At 37.7% G+C, this 18389-nt stretch overlaps 1 protein-coding gene across 3 annotated transcripts in view; it reads left to right on the top strand.

The window, feature by feature from the left end:
- The window catches only part of LOC124308637 (Y+L amino acid transporter 2), a 39645-nt gene that overhangs the window by 1519 nt on the left and 19737 nt on the right, over positions 1–18389 (top strand). For all 3 annotated transcript variants that reach the window (XM_046771512.1, XM_046771509.1, XM_046771510.1), the window contains exons 2-3: positions 6819–7066; positions 7494–7740. In XM_046771512.1, the coding sequence (XP_046627468.1) occupies positions 6821–7066; positions 7494–7740 (493 nt within the window). In that variant the 5' untranslated portion in view covers positions 6819–6820. The remainder of the gene's footprint in view (positions 1–6818; positions 7067–7493; positions 7741–18389) is intronic.

Genomic DNA, 18389 nt, shown 5'->3' on the forward strand with positions numbered 1-18389 from the left:
TATTCCTGTCAATTTGTAATTTGTCAGAGTTTTTCCGAATCAATAACGCGCAGGCATGTTGTGTAAGTAATAAAGTCTATAGACAATTTTTTTTACGGATTACAGGCAGAAAATAATACTGTGACAACATTCACGGTTGTGTTTGATAAGTTAGCGTAACGCAGCAACCTGCGGACGAATCGTGTCGTCTCAAGATCAATATAAGGGATGATGCAATATTCAAATAACTTGCTGTATAGTTACACCCAGCAACGTGTCGTAGATTTTTTCGCTTCCCACTCTTTTATACAGTTAATAAGTACAACGCCACGTGCGAGATTCGTGAAATATGACAACTTGAGTTAAAAGTTTCTAAAAGTTTGTAAAAACTTGTCTCAATTTTGCAGACGATTTTTTTTTTTTATCTTAAACCGTGTCTCTATATTTTCGTTGCTTTCCAAATTGCACATTTTGGTTATTGGCTTTAACAGATTTATTCAAAAGATGAATGTATTATATCAGAAAGACTGAGAGAAAGTTTTCTCGAGGACTAACAATTACAGGAAGACTGAGAAAAATTTCATCTTTTTTAAGTTACGAGAAAATTTTTAGTAAAATAGGTACAGTTGTATTATTTTTTTGAGTATTGTCGGTATTACGAGAAAATTACGTCTTAGTAGTAAATATATTTGTAGTAATTATATTCGTTGATCCCACATTTTCTACGATTTTTTTTCCGAATTTTGTATTTTTGTATTCAGAAATTGGAACATTTCGTACAAAATTTTAAATATGCATGGTTTTTCATAAAAACTTGTAGATTTTTACAGCGAAAAATGTACAAGATATTACTATTTGAAATAAAATTAACGAATCCTCATGGAAAATTATGCATGTTCACAATTTTGTACAAAATAATACCCAGTGTTTCAATTTCCGTAACAATTCGTAGTCGTAGAAATTTTCACCAGGGCTAGGACAATTTTAGATCATTGAAAATTTTTGTAAATTTTGTAAATTTTTTGTAAATTGTAAATTTTTTGTTCGTAAATCATAAAACGTCGTTAAAAATCGTACGACAATATGGGAAATCATTGGAAATAATAGTATTTTGCATGGAAAATTACAAATCTCTGCAACAATTTATGAAAATCTACAATTTTCTATGAAAAATAATAACAATTTTGTATCCCGATAACGGATAGTAAGTTTTTTTTATCGCAGTATTCTAAGAATTTCCCTGAAAAGTACAAATTTTTACGATCTCCATGAATTCTCATAAAAGAATACGATTTTTTTCGTAAAAACGCGATGACCGACAATTTTGGAATTCGATTTAGATCGACGAGACGATGAATATTTCCGAAAAAGTATGAAAGAGTACAATTGAACCACCGCTAGATGTCGCCTTTCTTTCACAAGAAAAAAACTTGTTGCAAAGAAGTTGAAGATTTTTTTAACTCACCTTGTCTCGATAGGCGAGTTTTATGAAAAAAGTAACATTTGTTATTTCGCTAAACACCGTGAGTTTCACGATATTCTACAACAAATTATATCCATTTGAAATATTGTTATTAGAAAAACGATCGCGTAAATACGAGTGATTTGAAAATTATCTACAAAATACGACGATAATCTACAAAACATATTTCACTACAATCCATAAATCTCGAAATCATTCGGGCTTAAACTTGAGACGTGAAATGATCGATGATTCGAAAAGCTTCCCTTTAATCGGTGGGCGAAGAAAATATGCTGTAGGCAAAATCTGCGTCAGCTGAAGCCTTAAAAGTTGGAATACCATTCACCTCGTGGAATTAGGGAGGATTGATTTTCTTATCGAGAATTCTATTTGACGAACGGCCGAGCCGATGCGAAAGCCGGTGAATTGCTAGCTGAAAGAAATTCTTCGGTCAATTATTCGACAAATCGTCAATTAGATGCAACACTGCGAGCCCCATTGAACGGTTAACTAACAAACGGCTCAAACCGGCACGCCAACTACAACTAATCGTAAGTTCGCCTGGCTACCGCGGTTCTTCTCTCAAGCCCCACACAAACGGGAACCCGACCGGGAATAAGAAATTCGAGATCCCTCAGGAGGGAGGAAATCCTATCCCATCGTGATGCGGGACTGCCGTAATTCGCTCTTTCCCTCTTTCCTTCACACCGCAAACAAAACCAAATTTCACCTTTCGTAGTCGGATTGAACTTTGTGCTCGAATCCTTGTTCCAATAATTTGTAATATCGGATTGCAGGTAAAACCTTCGGAGCACCGAGCATTCCATCCATCGACAAAATGGTTTAGCGCAAAAGAAAAGAAACCTCATCAGCTTGAATTATTATTCTCATTCGGACGAGTTGACGTAATTTTAGCAAATATAAAAAAAAAAAAAGAAAAATTAGCACCACTTTTATTACCTTTTTTAAGATCAGCAAGTATTCGCACGTTTCATTCGGCTCGTTGTTACTTAACCAGTATTTATTCATTTCGATGCTAAATTTATTTTGTTACTTTTTACAATTTTAACTGTCGTTTCGGTTCGCAGCTACTCGCGTTATCAAACCCGTACAATATTATTGCACATCGGTAATGGTAGTAAAAGATTTCTATTATCTCTAAACGACAGTCGAAAAGCTAAAATTAGCGTTACAAAATCAACGTTTGTCTCCATCAATTGATAAATATTCGCAACCTTTTAGCGTACAGTTTGTCTGATGTTGTAATTGCAAGAAAGATTCATAAATTATTGTTACTATGTATGAATCTTTGTTGCAATAACATATTTGTCGTACATATTCACTCGAAGTCACTGCATAGGATCGAAAAGATATAATTTGCCGAGCGTCATTGCAATTCCCAGAGGCTCTGGCATAAGTATAGTGTGAGAAACCCGTTCTACAAAATTACATATGCAGCAATTCGCAAATGACTTTGAAGTCCGTATCGTCTTGAAGCGCCATTGCAGCGATTTGGATTCAGCATCGGAAGGTCGATGAGATTTTAGGAACGTAAAATGCGATCGAGTCGCGCTTTGATCGGGTCAGTTTTACAGCCAATTGTCTAATCCAATTAGGCTTATATGCACGTTGTCGCAAATCTAAGTTACGTCGCTTTGAATCAATTGGCGAGCAATAATTATGTTCGACACTCTGGGTCGATGACGTTTACGCCTTCGTAATTGAATCAAGTGTCGACAATATCACGGCTTAAACGACGCAAGTCGCGTCGCGACGGGGATTTTATTTATCCCGGGTCATATAGCTCGACCTTTTCGGAATGTTAACGCATTTTCGAGTCTCAGTTGCGTACGAGTCGTAAATAATTAGCCGAGAATGATTTCTTTTCGAGATTCACGACTTGCCTGGATCCAGATAATTTAAGGATGTACCGGCTACATTGAGAGAAATTTTTAGTTCCGGTTCTTAACTATTTTCATTTTTTACCACGATCGAAAAATATCGTTCTAGGTAGAGAATGAAAATTAGTTTTCTAGCCGTTACCGGAAAGTCTAGTATCCGTTTCTGTTCTTTCTCATTACGATCGCTGTTGCTAGATTTTCTTGCAACCGTTGCGAAAATTTAACGCTCGTGCGAGAATAAATTGATGTTAAAGCTTTGTTTAACTAAAAAAGTGGAGTAAAACTCAGAAACTGATTTTGCGTTGCAATAACCGAAAAAGGATCGACGATAGCGCAAAATGTTTACGCGTAATGAAATGATTTCGTTGATTTTTCTAAATACACATGAATTTTTCAAGAATTTTCTCAATGTTTTGAAATTTCCGTTTTCCAATGGGTCACAATTGTTGTTACCCAACTTTTGTTATCTCTATCACCATACAGTGATAAGAGTGTAATGACCAGTTTACGCCGAGTCACTGACGGTTGAAATTATCATCTCTACAACGTGTTCATAATGTTGACGAACAAATTAGCAACGAATGTCTGATTGTTGCAGCGGAGTCTAATGAAAGCTTCAGAGTGCTAATTGCAAGATTGCGACGGCATGCGAAGTTCATATTTAGGAACATTAAAGAGCCGTTAAACAGCGTTTCATTCGATTCCTTGCAAATACTTCGTCCTCATTTTTGTCAAAATATGAGCAGTGAAAACAACTTTTGATTACAGAGGTCTGCAAAAAGTATTTTATTTCAGCTACATGGGACTTTCTTGAAAACGAAACGGAAACGTAGCAGCTCGTTTTCCGTAACGTATAAGAAAAGAAAGGAGAGTCAGAAAAATCCTCGGATCTATACGATACCGAACTAAATCGGTACCTAATGAATTAGTTTGTCCAAATAGCAAAGCTCGAGGGCTCATTGCAGGGTATTTTGTGTTCCAATCAAGCTTCTTCTTGTAATCTCACCGCGAGTCACTTTGGCGTCCAATTTATTCTTTCATGGAATCGAGAAACAGGACGCCTACCTTGAAATTAATTGAAGATTCTCTTGAGAATCATGTGACGTCGAAAACTCCGATACTGTGCAGACGGAGAGAATAAAATTGTTGAAAAATAATGTTATAGTTCCTTTATCTTAACATTTCTTCTTACCTTAGGAGCATTTTTGTGCTCGCAGAGATGCAAAGCTCCTGAAATCGTAAATCTTTATCGTGACAAACATGAGGGCTTAAATCATAACCATGCCTGTAACAAGTTCTGCGAAATTCACGATTTGTTATCCCTCCAACTGAATCAAGCATTGGAAAACGTACCATTTTCGAAATTTTCAACATGGTCACCAGAAGAAATTCTACCGCAAAGGTACCAGTTAGGAAAAATATAAAATTATATACGAGGATAGGTGATCTTCTTTTTTACCTCGTTGTTAAAAGCTGGCATTGAAAAGCAGACGAAAACGGATTAAAGAGCGAAGAAGCGAGAGCTGGGTCGATAGAAGTCGAAGCTGTTATTCAGACGCTGTTCCCGAGATTGCTTTCATTTTATCAACTTCGAGATAAATTGATGTTACTTGTTTTATCTCACGTATAAACGCTCCATCCCTTTTCTTCCGAGATACGAAGACCTTCGCTAGGCAGGGGATCCATTATTCAGCACCCTGATACTGCAAAGCAAATCCAGAAACGCTGGGCAGCACTCACGCAGTCAAATAACGAATAGCAAAGTGTCTATTTTCACGGCTCTTTTCTTGAAAATTATCCAAGCACCAGAGTCTCTGATTTACTTGTTGTAAAAATGATCTTCAATCATTGTTTCCAAAAAAAAAAAGCATAAGAATATGGTTCCAGACATGTTTTAATACTCGTTTCGCGATTGTGTACTTGTTGCAAATTAATGACAGATCTGGCTATTAGCTCATTTTAAAAAGTGGTTGAAGCCTACTCGAGTTATCGTCAATAATCGAATTTTGTAAACCACCTTAAAAACGAATGCAAGCGAAATCGAAAAACTTTCGTTGCTACTCTTTTATCTATTCAGAAACATCGTTGATTTGCATATCCAAGGACCTAAAGATCAAGTTAAACAAGTATGTAAATGTCACAGATGTGTTAACATGCCTGCAGTCACTTTCGATACATCGACACCGTTTTCAGTATTATTGAATATCCAACGCCCACTAATGACACTGACTTTAGAGGCTCTTGGGCGATCAATCCCAGAAGCGAGCGGATTATCACGCCATTCTGCGAGTCGGGTGATAATTGGATACAGAATCGTTGTTGGAGGCTGAAGTGCTTGACTAACTTCTCGTAGCGTGAATAGTGTACACAATGCGAGAGCGATGACTCTGATGGTAATTGATTATCTTCTATTCAACTGCCGGGATGTTATATCTCTCTACGCGTCGCTTTTGAAACGCCACACATGGAGACGTTCGTTAAAAGCTCCTAAGCGATCACCGAATTACGTCAAACACACTCTGACTTTAGGCGTTACATGTACCTGAGACGACTGAAACTAGGGTTATGTTTAAGAATTTATTTCGTATACAAAACTGAAGTTTATTGAACAATCATCACGTATCTTTTAAACTATGACATTTTATCTATGTCGTGTGAAAATTTGGTTCAAAAATTTCAAACGGTATAAAAAATTACTGCCGTTTTCCTGGGACGTGTTTTTGTCGATAGCGTTTGCGGTACCAGACGTGCCTCTGCCGTTTTTGATCTGAAGAAGGGAACAAAAAATTTTTCTTAAAGCAGATAGATAAAACTAGTACCTGTCGAGTCGGAATTTCAAAGTTGAATTTTTTCCGACCATAGCAGTCTCTGGGATAAAATAGGCGATTTTTCGCCTCGAAATTGTTCATTACTTGTGATGAAAAAGAAAAAAAAAAACTTTGCCAGGTATCGAAAAAACTGCTCGATAACTACTAGATTATTGCGTGAAACGTAACTGTGCAAAACTAGATCCCGATCGGTCCAGTAGTGGCGGAGATATTTCTGGTACCGATTTTGAAAACACTGTTTCAAGAAAAACGCGTTTACAGTTTTGAGTAGAGTTTACACTGACAATAAGATAACTGGTTTATTTCAAACTCACATGAAATCGTCGATTCCTGGGCCATACGACGGATCTTCCTGAGATGTCGACGCTTCCATTAGATCTTTTCTTTGCTGTATCAACCTGATCCTTCCTTCTTTTGATGCCCTTTTCGCTGCTCACCCGGTCGGTTACAAAACGCTGTAACTTCGTCATCACTGCGAAATCTTTATGAAATTTCCAGGGTATACACTCAAAGGATATTACTTTCGAATGGGCACCTTTTTAAAAAATCGATTCTCTTGACCTGCCCAGGTGTATGCAACCCCTTAACTACACTTTAAACTTGTATTAAGCGTTGTCTCACCCGTCTCTCTACATTCAATTGTTCCAGGAATGTCGAGACCGGGAAGCATCAAGGATGGGGAAAAGGGACCCTACGATCCCGTTCCCACTTCCGCCGACGGAGGTGGCGACGAGATCAAGCTCGAGGCGAAGATGTCTCTCCTGAACGGAGTCACCGTGATCGTTGGATCGATCATTGGCTCCGGCATCTTCGTCAGTCCAGCTGGAGTGCTCAAATACACTGGAAGCGTGAACGCAAGTTTACTAGTCTGGACTGCTTCCGGTCTTTTCTCCATGGTGGGTGTATTTGGCTACAAATATGCTTTCGTGAACCTTCGAACGCGAATAGTGCAGATAAAATAGTTCCATGATCATCACTACGAACATCAGACTGGTTAGGAAACGAGTATTTCATGTTGTACAAATGGTTGCAATGTACGAAGCAATATTGTCGAAACTTCGGATAACAATGTCTTGTCGAATCAGCCAGATACGAATATCGTATAATGATTTTACGGTGGGATAAGATCATACAGTCTTGAAATTGAATCAGACCAAACGATACAAGTGCAGGCTGGTTAAACATCCGATTACGAGTCTCGTCCACTTATCAATTGCTCGATAGCCGCTTTTAGCTACCTACCAATAACTTTCGTTTAACTACACGAGTTATGCGCCATGACCTGTGGATACGGAGGATTGATAAAGCGTCACGAATTTTCAGGTTGGCGCTTATTGCTACGCTGAGCTGGGATGTATGATAAAAAAATCCGGTGCCGATTACGCCTACATCATGCAGACTTTTGGCCCGTTCTTGGCCTTCGTTAGACTCTGGATCGAGTGCATGATCGTCAGGCCTTGCAGCCAGGCTATAGTGGCCCTGACCTTCAGCACTTACGTCCTGAAGCCCATATTTCCGGACTGTGATGCACCGGCCGATGCAGCTCGCCTGCTCGCAGTGTGCTGCATCTGTAAGTATCTACGACCAGTTTCGAACCTCGGTGTTGATTTCATCCGCGCCACATTTCGTACACACCGCAATTTCCGCGTCATCTTCGATTCCGTCGGCGAATAGAGCTCGGGTTTCATTCCAGCAGTCTTGTTTGATCCTGTGAGGCTCCAACCTCTGACATGGGTTCACTGTTCGCTACTGAACTACCTTGCTGAGGTTCTTGCTTCGTTACGTTCCCTTTAGTATTGATCTGGTCTTTAAATAACTCCTTGCGTATCTCTGCTTCGAAGATTTATCGACATTTTCCACCAGTCTCAAGTCACTACGTCACACTTTACACCTTGCCTCGCTGCGTGGTGACCGTGACGTAGTACGTGATGCAATGGTCTCCTTGTTCCCGACAATATGTAATCTAATGTCAAGTTCACTCTAGATTAGTACAAGCTCCAGACGATCATTGAACTCGGACTACTTGCATGAGTTTGGACCTCATTCCTAAGGTGAACGTTCCAATTCTTGACCACTGATATCAAATTTTAAAATTGGACAATATTATTTTTATAACGTTCATTCAAGTCAGTAATGTATAATGTTATATATTCCCTGTTGAGAAGTCGGTAGAACTACTTTAGGATTTGAAATTCGTAAATCAGCGCATGGACTCGATGTGAGTAGCGGGTAAGTGCTTTCTGAAGTAAAGAGATTAACAAATTGATCGTTTTTCAAGCGCTTCTCATCTTTAAGCAGTCTTCAAAGAAGGTCTCAGCCTATCGACTGACTTTTAAGCTGACTCAAGCTCGTCTTGAACGTAAGAATGGACTGCGAATACCGGTTACATGGTCGAAATCGAGTACTTTACAATGACTTCGCTACATCGTGGTTGTTTTTTTTTTCACCCTACTTACGGTCCAGTAGCATTTTCAATCACTCGTTCTTTATCACCGATATTGAAAAGATGTTCTCAGAAATACAGTGCCTCGATATTTTCCAAAACAGCCTCCATTTCTTTTGGATTAAACCGTGTGTGTTGGAAAATATTCCTGCGTACTTTTTATCCAGTGAAAAGACACCTTCGTGATGGTAGAATGTGGAACGGTTTTCACTGCAACGTCAAAAGAACGAACCAAGAAAACTGTGCCAAGGAAATACTTGACGAATCACAAACATTGCCTATACATTCTGCGTTTGAAAGCTTACCACAGAGCAACGGCGAGACAAAAGATCGACGTTAGCTACTCTCCGGAGAAATTAGACCGCTAATCACTTCCTTTGGTAAGTCCATAGTCGTCTGGTTGTTAGCAACCTGGTGGTCGATACAGCCGTGGACTTTGGGTTAGCTCACTCGTTGGTTTTCCGCCTTGGCATCGAGCCAAGAAAGAAAAACCACCATCGAAAGAGGCTTTCAGCAATCGAAGTCTGCCTGGTCAGGTTCAGCTAAACCTGCGTGACCACTGCTGGAAGCAAGATATCGAGCAGTGAGTGTTTGCCATCGAATGTTCCCTAAAATGGTCAAATGGAAAGAGCAGTGAGGGTAAAAGAACACACTGCGTGTAGTCGTCATCGTAGCTCGATCAGTACGAAAGTCCGAAGAAATCGAACTTGATCAAATCATGAACGTCACTATTGGAAACGAATGTCAGATACTCAGACCTTTAACCTTCGTTCGACTGTGTCTTGATGATTTCATGTCGACTTACTGTCTGTGACCTGATATTCTGCACTAAGAGATTGCGCACGATTAAGAATGAACTGATATATGCGGATTTTCTATAGATCAAAATCCTAGTGGAGTCAATTTGGTGCCAAAAATAATTCGAGAATAAGTTTACGGTGTACTGCTTTATGGAAAGCTGTAAAGGAAGACATCCTTCGGCAAATTGTATGATTGACGTTGGAGATACCAGTGTAAAGATTTCGAAGCTTCGTAGAATTGAGTAAGGAATATCCTCTGCCGTTTCGGAAACAGGACCAGAGTGACGATAAACGTACGTTATCTTTTCCAATGTGGAAAACAAGTTCGTTGTGGATCAGAGTCTTGGCAAACACTGAACGTCTGCAAACCGGTTACCGTTTTAGGACAATTGAAATCTATTTCGCTATTCAGGTCGATTGAGTTTTCGACAAGATCAATTGAATTCCGATCCGTACAGTGTCCTAATGCAGAATATGGTTGATTCTTAACGAGAAAACACGTTGACAGTGTCATTGGTTTGAACCAAGTGTTTGTGGTATGGACTGATCGAGGACACTGACGATTCAAAATTAAATGAATGATTATCGAGCCACGATAATGTAATCGGAAGAGAAGATTCCTCGCTTTTAGATTCTGTCTTTTGTTCACAATTGTGCCAGGTTTCTTCCAATGACTTTCAAGTGTGTTTGGTAGAAAATCCGCCATTCACCAGAAAGATTGGTCGTAAGAAAAGAAGACTACTACAAGGAACACTTGTTCAAATACTTGTTTGCTTGAAACAGTTGGGCAATCACATCTGTCCTGAACTTGTGCAGTATTACTCCGTAGTCACGTGACTCTGACTTGGTGTAATTACGTAGCTCTTTTTTGAAGATCTTCGAATTTTCTTATTCACACGCGAATTGATCCACCCCATTAACCTTTTCTTGCACATATTTTTCCTGACATGCGATTGTCTTGAAATTTTGCATACATGGGTTCTTGGAGTCACCGATTACGAATCTTAACTCAAAATTCGAAAATTCAAAATGGCGGATCCAGTATGGCGGATGTAAATTCAAAAAGTTATGTGATTTTGATAAAACTTAATATTATACGGTTTTCGGGGTCACTGATTACGAATCTGAACTCGAAAATTCGAAAATTTGAAATAGCGTATCCAATATGGCGGACAAACAAAAACAAGTAGAAATATTTTGAAAAAATTCAGTAAAATTTTTCGTCGTTTATCAAGTTTGTGTCAAAACTGACCTTCGGATTATCACGATAGATTTGCAGAAAGTCCTTTTTTTCGTGGAAAAGTAGGAATTTCGACCATTTGTTCAGGTGTGCTACTTTTGCAATGTATAAATAAATAAATTTCATCAATTTTTTTTTTTTAGTCTTGGAAATATTTCAGGGACCATTTGGAACCAAAAATGTAGTTTAATAAATAAAAAGCTGCGAACCAAAGAAACGGTCAATCCAAGGGTTAACCATTAAACGAATGAAAGAACCGGCGCGGCAATTTTCTTGAAAAAATTCAACTCGTTCCCATTTACTGATCAGATTATTGACACGGTGGAATCAATGACGTCCGGCAGGCTGTCCATTTACGAGCAATCATATTTGGCCTTGATAGCCTTGGCGTAAGGCTTCCCAGTCTGACGCTTAGGTTCTTCTGCGAAAAAGATCGCCACGACAAAAGATCGTCTGACGCAACAACAATGAGAATCTCGCGAGACGGTGTTTCGCATCCTCGTTGTTCCTCCGGCCCTCCTAACTCTGGCCTTCCTCCTTTTCACGCTCAATGCTCGGCGACTCCCTGCAGAGGAGACGCTCGTCTTCTCTCAGATTATTAAATTACTTTAGATTACACTCGTGCCAAGATTGCCGTCAATAATGATCGCAGGCTAGTTGACCGTCTGGCGAATTCCTCCGTCCGAGACTCGAGGCCCTCCATCGGCAACTCGAAATTTCTTCTAACAAACGGACGCAACGAATCGGCAAACTGTGATAAACGAAATATCTTCCGGACAGCGAGAGAAATTTCTAGTTATGTGTGGAATGCGGTCTTTGACTGAAAACTGATGGAAAAGTAAACAAACGGTATTGAATACTTTACGATAAGATATGAATCGGAAGAAAAATAAGCCGCTATGAAGATGATAAGAAAATTAAATTTCAATAATAATAATTAATTGTTTGAGCTGAACATTGTTTAACAAATTCCTGGGGAATGTTTTTATTTTGTCATGCGATATGAATTCGTTGATTTTTCTGAATACGCGTGAATTTTTAAAGAATTTTGTCATTGTCTTGAAATTTCCGTTTTCGAAAATTTTTGAAGACTGTATTTACGAAACTATTCGTTCAATTCCTCGGAAACTTCTTAAGTGTGATGTTAAACGTTTGTACAAAAACGTATCCAAAATGTTCGATTTTTCCTCCATTTTTCAATAATTAATATTTTCGAAAATGGAACTCTCAAAACAATGAGAAAATTCTGAAGTAGTTTGTATTGAGCAATCAACTTCATTCGCGACATATTTCACAAACCGATTGCTCAAACTCGGACGTATTTCCCCTGGCTGGATAAATTTTTATCTTAACAATGAAATCTGATGAAAAGAGAACGTCGTGACTAACGTGAACCACTTTTCTTCAAAGAAATCTTACCGAGTGGTCAAAACGCTCCGAGTATGAAATTATACCTATACGTATAACAATATTACTAACGCGTCACGTTCAACGGCCCTGATACTATTTCGAAACGGTCAATTGTTGCTTCACATGAGAATGTCGTGTGAGATATAACGTACAAAGTTTGTACGCAATATTGTTTACTCGTGAAACAATAATCATGGTCAAGAAGTCCGTTTGATATTCGTAGAACCGTGAATATCGCTTTTTTAATCTTCACTTCTCTCTCGCTTCGGCAAATTAGGACGTCAGAAATGTTGACCGAATTCAGGCAGCATTCTTACAGGATCCTTGCAGATGAAGGCCATTGCAACCAGTTACACGATCGATTAATCAATCGTTAATCAGACCATCGCAGAATTTCCAATTTCAGTTTATAATGAATCGCTGATTATCGTGGCCATCGTCTAATCCAACCATCTTCAACATTTTCGCGTGTCTCATACAAAAAATATTACAGGGTACATTTTTTACTGTTTGAAAAACTATCCCAAGTTGCATCACCGAAGTTTATAGCAATAAATATTTTTGCGTCTAACAATTCCGCAGTTGGCTGTTCTCGTATTTTATTCGAAAGATTGATCGTCTCGGTGAAATTTGGATAACAGTTTTTGTTTAAATTTGTATAAATGTTTTCCTACTCCGTCCAGGTTTTACGACAATTTAATTTTCTTCAGTATTTGTCACAAATTTTGCGAATGGCAACTTAAAAACTAAAAAATTGTTGATAAAAAAATTAACCATCCTATTATAGCAATAACCAGAATAACGCGTGCAAAACTCTTGGCCAAACAGATAAATTTATTTCGCTATCAATTGAATCGTAGTCATTTTGTGGCGTATGAGTGAAAGAATGGGAAATACCAAGTTTTTTTCCGGTTTGATAAACTTCAAACGAAATGCTGCAAACGTAATGCGGTCAATAAAAACTTCCATACTATTCTCACAGAATATTCCAGCATTGCGATAACGAAACTGCAAAATTGAATCCTCTTCAACTCACCGATATGTAGAAAGAGTAGTTGTTACGATTTTTTGCGTGTTGGTCGAACTGTTTTCAAAATAATATTCCGCTTGTAAACTATGCTAGAGGTAGAAGAGCAATTATTATTTTTCGACAATAATTTTGCAATCCGCCAAGAAAAACAATCTTGGGATTTCCAAGGATCGACCGGTTCATGGAAGTAACAGATCGTCAAGTTTGCCGCACGTTTCTATCTCTCATTTGTGGTAAAGGTTTAGCAATCTGGTGAATAAAAATAACAATGTCACACTCAGAAATAAATGTAGTCGTTTTGACCAGAATTTGATCCTGGAAACGAAGTCTTAGGGTTAATATACACCAGACCAAACGTTATTTTCACGTGACTAAAAAGTTTTGTTGATTTTGTAGTGCGCAGAAAACAAAATGGTTTAGTAACGTCCAAGAAAAGGTTTGGCATCACAATACCATAGATTCTGTTGCGATTGCGAAATCAGATCCGCGCAGTGAAATCATTTTGTAAAGTTTGAAAAGTGATTGTTTTATTGTTGTACCTGAAAAAATTATCGTTTGATTGTAATTTACGCTGCACGAATTAAGCGCTGCATCAAACAAGGACGAAGAAATATGCGATTGCGAATCGACTGGCTGATTCAATTGTATCGGACCACGAATGATTTAGTTCTGCCGATTATACTTGACCGATGCCTGGAACTCCTCCTAATAACTGCTAATCTTACTTCTCTTGCGAAAAAGGATTTTTAACGCGTCACAGAAAGTATTTTTCCACCTCAACAAAATATTTTTTAGACCTACGATGTAACGTATTATTCGATGGCGTTAATCGATTTCGTAAATTTGACGAATCTTTATCCACCGAATAGATTTAGTGAATGTATGAAGCGATTCAGTTGAATCTAACCGAGGATATACAATATTTTGATGATATCATGAAAAAAGTATCATTTCGTTAAATCGTCCAAATTAAATTTCATATTTCGTATTAAGAAGTATATTTTTTTCAATTAAAAATTGATTCCGCCTATTTTGTTCACGAAACAATAATATTTCACATCGTTCAACAAATCGAAATCTAGATTTCTTATCCAATAGGTATACCATGTTCATTAAAATTCGTTCGAAGTAATTATTTGACTAATTCTGATATCTCAGTACAAAAATATCATGTCTTCTCAAAAAAATTCGACAAAATTCGTCTAGAAATTGATTTTGTTAAAAGAACAAGAACTTTTCTCTGTAGTCTCTCACTTCGAAGAGGCGAATATTAAGGCTTAAAAATTGAGAGGAAAATTTATTCCAGGTCTCTTTTATCAAAAGATTGCAAATAGTAGAGTCAATTGCCGTGTGCATAAAAATTACCGACAGGCTTCGAAAACTTTCGGCGAACTTGTCCAGGACAATCTATAATATACGGGATAGTATTACACCGTCTAGAAAAAGCAGCGCACGGAAAAAATTATCGCGGAAGCCAGATATGTGTACGTATACCAGCAAACTATACTCAACCAGATCCAGAGACACGTATCAGGTTTTGTGGTGAGCCGTATCCCGTACACAAGAGTTTTTTCTTCCTCTCGCCACAGATTATTACGGTGTATAACGTCGCACGTGATTGCGAAAAAGGTGTTAACAATTTTTTTTCCTCGTTGTTTTTTTTTTTTTTTTTATTTATATTCACTCGACGTTTACCAGCAGCACGTTTTTAGCATTTAATGAATGATAGGATAACGGGATTGATCTAATTGTAAGCCCAGGAAGAAGTAAAAGTATGCGTGGAAATCATTTTGAATAAAATCTTGAGCGAAAAAGTGAGTCTCGGTGAGAATATCGAAAAATCCGCGATCGGATGAAAATTTATAAAAATTGAATCATTACCACACTGAGAGAAATTTTTATTTCCGGTTACCGCTCGGTCATTGAATATTTTCATTTTTTACCACAATCGACAAAATATAGTTCTGGGTAGAAAATGAAAATTTGTTTTCTAGCCGTTATAATATTCGATAGATATTCGAACAGTTTTTTTCTTTAACGATACCTGTTTTACTCAATATTTCTAGTTACAGTAACAAACGAAATTTTTCTCAATGCAAGTTGATGAGATAATTCGTTTTGAATAATAATATTGTAATAAAGTTGTTGATAAATTGTTTGAATAAAAATTTGTGCAACAAATCTCTGGTGACATTTTTTTTATTCCGTATAAAATGAATTCATTGATTTTTATGAATACCTATGAATTTTTAGAATATCCGGCGATTTTGAATAATTCCATTTTCCAAAATTTTCTAACGCTTTATTATTTATGAAACTGTTCGTTCAATGTCTCTAAAAATTCTTTACTGTAATGTTTACAAAAACCTATCCAAAAATTCAGGACCTTCGATCAATCTATCAAAATTTTTGAAATTCTCGAACACGGCTGTTTCAAAATCGCCGAAAATTCCAAAAAAATTCACAGGTATTCAAAATAATCGATGAATTCATTTTATACGGAATAAAAAAAATTCCGCCAGAGATTTGTTGCACAAATGTTTGTTTCAACAATCCATCAACAACGTTGTGTCATTGTTATTATTAAAAACGAATTATCCCATCAAATTTGTTACGATTGATTTAGATTCTTATCTCATCGAGACGGACTTTCGGTTCGGAATATATGTTCCATCGCACCTGAAAGAGCCTGAGTAAGATATTTTCTATCTTTGCCCTCTTAACCTAACGACGATGATGATCAGACCAAAAGTTATTATACAACAACAGTTGTCGATTTAAATTTATACATCGGTATGTTACACAGAGACAGGAACGAATTGGTGGTATGCAAACCAGTTTACAAACGATGCGATGGATCAGAGATAATACCGCGGTGTTCAAAGATCCTGACACTAGCTGCCGGGCGTTAAATCGCTGTGGAACAAGTCAATGAGATCACGCTTGAGAATCAATTAAAGTTGTACGCCAAGCCTCCATAATAAAACCGGAATAACAGCTGAAATGTTATTTTCGTTGGTATATTCAACTTTCAATGCTGACTGGCAAACTCAGTCAAGTTGTCCGCTTGCCTCGTCGAACGAAATCAACATAAACGGGAAATTTGTACTTCAGCTTGTTCTGTAAAATAAAACATACGCTCGTAAGCGTGAATAAAAATTCCTTCCGAAGAAACCGGCTGTCATTTGGAATAAATAAGTGTGCAGACTGGCTCTGGTGTATCTTCCTGATCTTGGAATTCTGAGAACGGAATTTAACTTTTCACGAATCGCGTGTAACGGCGAGAAGATGAAGAGGATTAATCGTCCTGTACTGCTTACGACCTTCCAACCTTTTTAAAGGGTTATACCCGGTCAGGAGGGCGAAAACAAGCGATTTTTGAAGGATTTTTCACGAAGAGACGCTTCAATTTATTAATATAAAAATTTATGTACGTATTTTGGTAGCATTGACGTTCGGTGTGATATTTTTTAATTGTAAAAATAATTAATTTCAAAGCTGCTCCAATAGAGTCTCTTCGATTCTCATAATCGGATTTAAGCTTCGACACTTAACGCTACGAGTTTTTTTCTCACCATTTTGCGCAAACCTCAACATTAGACTTCAGTACCTACGGTATGAAATATTCAGGTCGAATCGGTTGAAAAGCGAAAGGTAGGCGTGCAATATTGTACACGGTACATAATTGGAGGTTAATAAAAATTTCCGATCGTTTTTACAACTCAGGGTGATTATCAATATCGTACGTGAGTGAACGTCGAGTTGTAAAATTCAGTAGACTTTCACCCTTTGCTCCGTTCTTTAAACGGACGATCGAAAGGTGCCGCAATTACTACTTTGCTCCGAATTACAATCGACACGAATGTCATTCGTTGATATCTGGACACGAACACGAGGTTGTGCAAGATTCGATCTGTCGCCTTTCTTTCCATCGCAAGGTCTGCTAGACTTTATTTTAAATATGCTGTTACAAGGGATTAAATCATCCGTTTCGCCCCGCCTTACGCGGAGAAAAGATTTTTACTTCCGGTTACCGGTCAGTTCTTAACTAATTTCATTTTTTACCGCAATCGAAAAATATAGTTCTGGGTAGAAAATGAAAATCAGTTTTCTAGCCGTTACCGGAAATTTTTTTAACGATACCTGCTTCACTGAAATTTTCTAGTCATTGTAACAAATGAAATTTTTCTCAGTGTGTAATCCACACCCAACGTCCAGATCGTTGGAATACCTATACGTAGGAAGACCTCGACTGCATTTCATCGATTGTGCTTTCAACGAGGCGTGGGTTGGTGGTTCTTGAGGGTGTGCACTTTGTGACGAGTGAGTCCTTCTGAACCTGCACTCCAAGTCATTAAAAGTCATTCCGAGTCACTCCATCTGGAAACGAAATTCAAGCCTCGAGACATCGGAGGGTGTTAAATAATTCGACAAAACCAGAACCGCAATTTAGCAATAATTAGCGTTCAAGTTTATCGACCGAAATCGATGCCGGAATATGGACAAGCGAAAAATTTAACCACACGTTTCGTTTCTTATACGATAAACAATAACAGTCGTCCAAGATGGTTTTACGAACCCAGTGGTTCTGTTTCATCCATATTTGTGAATATCGTATCACTGTTTAAGGAATGTAAGAAGTTTTATCGGTGTTAAGGGTGAAAAAAACAAAAAATGAAACAATATACGAATCGACGCTTCGGCCCTGATGGGAGGGGAGGAGGGCTCTTCAGAACTAAAACAAATCATTGAACAGAACCTTGTTTTGTGAAAAGAATTGTTCTATCAGATCATATAGTAATGAAATAAACTCTAAAGATAAAATGAGGAGGACAGAATGTGACTTGTATTCCGTTGAATGAAACCGTTCTCAGTGCCGGAAGTTAAGAAAATACATCAAGACAGGTTGAAGAGTAATTACGTTGAAATCCATCGAAACAACGGTTGCATACATTTTTCCTTACGTTCGATTTACTGAAAATTTTGCATAAATTGGCTTTTGGGATCGCTTATTACGAATCCGAACTCGAAATTCGAAAATTCAATATGACCGATCCAATATGGCGTACAAAGAAAAACGACAGGAAGAGAAACTTCGAAAAAATTCTGATAAATTTTTTGGCGTGTATTAGGCTTGTGTAGAAATTATCATTCGGATTTTCATGAGGGATTAGTAGAAAATTTATTTTTTTTTGTGTGGCTAAGTTCAAAAACCGACCATTAGTTTACGTGCGCTAATTTTTCAATAAATAAATAAATAAATTCAACATTTTTTTCAGACTTATAAATATTTCGG

The sequence above is a fragment of the Neodiprion virginianus genome, chromosome 7 (assembly GCF_021901495.1).
Source record: "Neodiprion virginianus isolate iyNeoVirg1 chromosome 7, iyNeoVirg1.1, whole genome shotgun sequence".
Classification (NCBI taxonomy): Eukaryota; Metazoa; Arthropoda; class Insecta; order Hymenoptera; family Diprionidae; genus Neodiprion; species Neodiprion virginianus.